We start from the raw sequence: 5,847 nt of genomic DNA, 5'->3' as shown, positions 1-5,847 counted from the left end.
CTAAAGTATTATATTATGTTGTTTTATTATTTTTATGTACACAACCCATGTTTTACCCTTGGCATGTGTTGTTCTAATTGTAAACAAGGATCTGGCAATAAAACTTTGTTTGGTTTAAGAGTAGTTTCACTCTGTGTGTGTGTGTGTGAGAGAGAGAGAGAGAGAGAGAGAGAGAGAGAGAGAGAGAGAGAGAGAGAGAGAGAGAGAGAGAGAGAGAGAGAGGTATATAATTATATCTATATATGCAAACTGTAGATCCTTAAATTAATGCGTCCCTCGTGCGAGTGATGGTGGGCAGACTAAAATGCGACATGAAATTAATGTGAGTGGTCCTCCCTTTGAAAATAACTTTTCTAACACACGTCTGTGTGCGTTTCGGTTAAATTAGTTGCAGTCGTCTCCAGTGTCTGTGTACACATCAAGTAACCTGTTTAATCCTTAGTGTGTTTGGTGAAATAAATCAAAGCATATTTTTACGTAATGTGTATAGTCATCTAAATTTGGGTAAACATTAGCACACACGTACCATTACAACCATCTTATCTGTGAGCGGCGATTCTGAAATATTTTTAATTTATCTTTATTGCGTGTATTTTAATATAGTGAGGTGGACAAATGCGAGTTGGGGAGGACACAAGGACCTATATTTTATTTGGAACTGACTTTACTTTGGCACCCAAATTTTTATCAATAATAAATATGTAACCGGTTTGTTTATTTTTATTTTTAATATACTTACCGTGTAACATTTTATCATTATAATTAAAAAATATATATATAAGAATGTTTTCACCACATATTAATACTGATGATGTGGCTATTTTTTTGTTATCATTCTTTTTGCAATATCCTACAGAGTATTTATTTTTCAAAAATCTTAAAATCATAATATCCATGATGGTCACCGTATTGCTTAGGTCTCGTGACTAGTGGTCCACCTATGGCGACAGACGACTTGCTCAGAATAGCCACGCCTTCTCGCACTGCATTTCGGTCTCGTGACTAGCAGTCCACCTATAGCGACAGACGACTTGTTAAGAAGAGCCACGCCTTCTCGCACTGCATCTGCGTGTATTCCGGCTCCCAGAGGGTGCAGAAGACGACGTTCGCCTTAGCTACACGTTCCTTGTCGGTCAGCTGCATCTCCACTCGCTTACTGGCTTCTTCTTCGGACAGCTGGTTTCTTTCCATCAACCTCTTGATGGCTTCGGATCTGGGGATGATGGTGGCCCACACTTCATGCACGTTCTTGTCCCAGCCAGCCTCCAGCAGAACTGCTGCTTCCAGAACCACTACCGATTTCTTCATTTGTTCATACTTATCAATTTCCTTTTCGACGAGCTGCTGTATCTTGGGCCATACGATCTGGTTCAGCTGATTCAGTTTACTCTTGTCGGAGAATACTATGGCTCCCAGCTTAGCCCGGTCAATCTCGCCATTTTCTTTACGAATACCATCTCCAAATGTTGTTACAATAGTATGGTAAGTCTCCGACCCTGGTGCATAAGCCTCGTGTCCAAGCGCATCGCAGTGGATGACTCCAGCACCGTACCCCTCCAGTCGGTGACAGATGGAAGACTTACCGCTAGCGATGCCGCCTGTCAGTCCAATAAGATAGGGTTGTTTTCTCATTTCAACTTCACGAGGTCTGAGAGGTCGAATAAGACTCCCGAGTAGCCTTTTCCTCTTAGAAGAAGAACTAACTTTTGCTTCTTCGTTCATGCAAGCACTTATATCCGGCACAAGACCAATAACAATCTGCTCTAGCGGTTTCATTCCTCTCCGTTCCCTTTCGGCGTTGACGGCATGCCCTCCTTTTTTTGTTTCCTCGCTGACCACGATGCACTGGATGTCTGGATCTACAATCGTCGGACCGAAAGGGTCCTGAATCGTGACGACGTTTGCCGTGATCGTCGGCTTCACGTCACGTATGAATTTCCTGACAGTTTCAACTCTCTTCTCCAGCGGCTCCAACAACTCCAAGAGGACCTTCTTGTCATTCATCGCCCCGTCAGAGACGCCAACAGTCAGCCTCTTGTTACAGTGGATGCACGCTTCACTAAGAAGTATCTTGTGACCTGTGTGAAAATGATCGAATGTGCCCCCAAGGACGACCTCGTTGTATGTTTTGAGTGGCTTCGACCATTCTGCGGTCTGTTTAGCATTATCATGCCCACTGCAGCAGATAGCATCTGATTTGTCAAGGGCAGAAGCACGTTTCAGTTCCCTGACCAACTGCACATCCGCGTGTGGAGCTGCTCCTGGGAAACTGGCTAGAAGATTCTTTAATGATGACGCCCTATCACCACCAAACTGACTAAACGTGTCAGTGTCAAGAACGATGGCGTTATATCCATCTACAGGATACTCCGAAATATTATGAATCTTGTTGGATATGTGACCTAAAAGTACCCGAACATCTGCCAGTTGAGAAGTCATGATTCCGCCTGTATCTGTGCATGTGTAGATTTCTTTAATAAACGTTTGCATTTCTGCTGTACATAGCAGCGGACTAAGTTGAAACTGTTCTGTATGGCTGCCTAAGGGCTGGAGGTAGATGTAGAGGGTGCCAGACACAATTCGAGATACTGCTCCAATAAGTTTTGGCAACCGAGTTTTCAGCACCGTTAGCGGGTGTGTTAAGATCAGAAGACATTTCTGAAACATCTTCAAATATCTGCCAAAGAGAAATAAGTTCACATATTTTAGTTACTGAAAAAACCCCTGAGAGAGAGAGAGAGAGAGAGAGAGAGAGAGAGAGAGAGAGAGAGAGAGAGAGAGAGAGAGAGAGAGAGAGATTTTAATCCCTTATAATCCCCTGAAATGCGCCTCAAAAACAAAACAATAAAATAGCTCCACATTCTAAATGAAAACGAAACCCACTCACCCTCACCCCCAATAATTCTCTCTTCTCTTTGTTTCTTCTTTTTTTTTATTTGGGTTGTTTCGATTTTTTGCTTTGTTTGGGGTTTTTTTGTGTGCGTGTGTGTTTTGTTTTGTTTTGTTTGGGGGATCGATGTACATGTGTATTATTTTCGGGGAGGTTAAAGACTTTTTTGTATTATTAATATGGAGGTGATTTGTTTTTATTTGGACCTCTAGAAGTTTAAACAAAAAAAGAACAAACAAAAAAAAAGAGTTAAAAGCCGACCTACGAAAGTTAATCAAGTTTTATACTAAATCATTGTCCCGGTTTTTTTTTTGCTTTTATAAGTATATATAGTTTAAGAAACTCAACTCTGTAACTACTCCCAAACAAACGAATCAAATGCACAGTAAGAGGGTGTGTAACATGTTAATGCATTGCCTTGTATTCAGTGTATTCGGAAAGAACCACTGGTGTACGTACGATCAAAGTTAAATAAGTAAATCAACGACTTCTGGTGGATCTTGTAACATGACAGTTTTAAGGCGTTCCATACTCTACTGGCACAGAGTCGTACACTATCAAATTCGTGCATACTTCCCTATCCCGAGTACCCCCGATCCTATCGGAGGTCGGACTCGGGATAGGCGTGTTCGAAACCCTAGTGGTATATGGACACGTTAAACTAGTTACTAAGTTAAGCGTGCATACTTAAACAATAATGTCAGCGGCGTAGGCTGGGGGTCCGTACACTATCACATTCGTGCATACTTCCCTATCCCGAGTACCCCCGATCCTATCGGAGGTCGGACTCGGGATAGGCGTGTTCGAAACCCTAGTGGTATATGGACACGTTAAACTAGTTACTAAGTTAAGCGTGCATAATGTCAGCGGCGTAGGCTGGGGGTCCGGACAGACCCCCCCCCCCCCCCCCCCCCCGCTGAAGCAAATGGTCCGCTTTCAGAACTAAAACATATATATATATATATACAAATCGGTTGAAGACGAAAATACGTTACTAACGTAATCAGGTTGTGGTATAATAATTAAACATTTATATCTGTAGTAGTTAGTACACCTCGGAAACTTGTGGACTTTTGATATGTTATTACTAATAATATTCTGAAACTATCCTGAAAAATTCAGCTCTGTATTATTTACTTTTGGGATATACACTAATTTTTACCTAGCCTAATTTGTTATTTCCAAAACAATTGTACTTTTTTTTCTTCTTTGTTTTCGCGTGAAACCAAACTAAATGTTTTGCAAGGATGGATCATGGGACGGACTATAGGTCAACTTCCCATCGAAGTCCACACCACGATACAGTCACTGTAACAGTGTCAGGTTTAAAAAAGAAATATTCATCGCTGATCATGCAGGCTCTGATGAACGACAACTTCAACTGAGACTTAATAATACTGTGGAAAGACAAGCTTGTAAAGCAAACATACCTAAATTGCGGCGTTTAAACACTTGACAAGTGACTTGTAACTTGGATCTAACACAGTAACGGAGAAAAACGTTTAGACATCGATTATCTAGACCAGAGTATGATTCAGGGTTGCAGTAACCAGTACAAAACAACTCTGAAAATCGACACAGCGAAGCATTTACATATAACCTCATTTTCTAAACAATATTTAACCGATGTCAGGATGGCCGAGCGGTCTAAGGCGCTGCGTTCAGGTCGCAGTCTGGTTCTCCAGGCGTGGGTTCGAATCCCACTTCTGACAATAATTATTTTTTCTCCCCCCCCCCCTTTTTTTTTTATAGTTGTTATTATAATATTAAATAGAATAATAATTCTCATTATTATTATTATTATTGGTATTGTTATTATTATTATTATTATCAAAACTAAATGAATTTTGATTTTCAAGAAAAAAAACAAATCAAGTAATATGTGGATCTTGACAAGTTTCTTTTGGAACTAATAATAATATAAAAACATGTTTTTATGATCCGAGATTTAAACGACAACAGAGAAAATAGCAAATTAGAGGGAAGAGAATAGGGCTGTCACTAGGGCCGGATTTAGACCTTGGTGGGCCCGGGGCACTTCAGGCTCGTGGTCCCCTCAACATAGAAATTAAATTACATGACAAATTTTTTTTTTTTTTTATAATCCATTGCTTGCATACGGCGCCCCATATAGTCCCAAAGATGTTCCAGGGGGTTCAGATCGGGGGCTGATATCAGGCCAAGGTAAGGTCATGATCGCGTTGTTCTCCAGAAAAGCCCTCACAGCAGGAGGACGATGAGGTCGAGAACTGTCATCCATGAAGATAGGTCTGTTGGCTAATGGGTGGTCATCAAAATGCGGCACAACTATGGGTTTCAGGATGTCGCGGATGTATCCGTCGTCGTTAAGGTTGCCTCGAACAGTGACCATATCAAGCGTGCAGTCATAAGAAATGCCTCCATACTCCACCACCGAATGTGACTGTAGGGTGAATGTTTTTAGGGGCATAAGCGGTTTTGCTTTGCCTCCAAACGCGCATGCGCCCATCAGTTACGTGGAGTAGAAATCGACTTTCATCTGCCCTGTGGATCATTCTCCAGTTCCTAAGATTCCGTCATCTCCGTGCTAAACACCATTCCAAACGATGCCGTTGATGGTCTTGGGTCAAGAGAGGTCGTTTAATGACTTTTCTGGATCTCAATCCTGCTTCTCGGAGTCGATTCCGAAGGGTTCTTGACGATAGCTCTCTATTTGGAAGCCACTGACGCTTCAGGGCATTGCTTGTTGACAAGGGATTTTGCTTTAATAAACATCGCAGATTCCGATCATCCCGTTCTGTTGTCACACGAGGTCGTCCTGATCTTGAACGATCTTTAACATGATTGGTTTCTCTGTGGTTTTGGACAGGTCTGCTAATTACCGAATGGTGAAACCCTAACTGACGACCAAGACATACCGGTAGCGTGCATCCCTATAATTTGCCATCTTTTTCCTTCTGATATCCTTCGTCTTGTCA

At 41.7% G+C, this 5,847-nt stretch overlaps 1 protein-coding gene and 1 non-coding gene across 2 annotated transcripts; one reads left to right on the top strand and one right to left on the bottom strand.

Moving 5' to 3' along the window:
* Positions 1 to 129: 129 nt before the first annotated feature.
* LOC121388360 (bifunctional coenzyme A synthase-like) lies at positions 130 to 4,428 on the bottom strand. The gene is made up of 2 exons (XM_041519658.1): positions 4,321 to 4,428; positions 130 to 2,677 (listed from the first exon to the last, which is right to left on the bottom strand). The coding sequence occupies exon 2, from the start codon at positions 2,665 to 2,667 to the stop codon at positions 1,015 to 1,017; it is 1,653 nt and encodes a 550-aa protein (XP_041375592.1). The 5' UTR covers positions 2,668 to 2,677; positions 4,321 to 4,428; the 3' UTR covers positions 130 to 1,014.
* Positions 4,429 to 4,518: 90 nt separating this feature from the next.
* Positions 4,519 to 4,602, top strand: Trnal-cag. The gene has a single exon. It is a non-coding gene; the product is annotated as a tRNA-Leu (tRNA).
* The last annotated feature ends 1,245 nt before the right edge of the window (positions 4,603 to 5,847 follow it).

This window comes from Gigantopelta aegis, chromosome 14, assembly GCF_016097555.1.
Source record: "Gigantopelta aegis isolate Gae_Host chromosome 14, Gae_host_genome, whole genome shotgun sequence".
Classification (NCBI taxonomy): Eukaryota; Metazoa; Mollusca; class Gastropoda; order Neomphalida; family Peltospiridae; genus Gigantopelta; species Gigantopelta aegis.
This window is presented reverse-complemented; position numbering and strand designations above follow the sequence as displayed.

Excerpts from the sequence above, each read along its gene's own strand:
- LOC121388360 (XM_041519658.1), bottom strand. The coding sequence starts at position 2,667 with ATGTTTCAGAAATGTCTTCTGATCTTAACACACCCGCTAACGGTGCTG.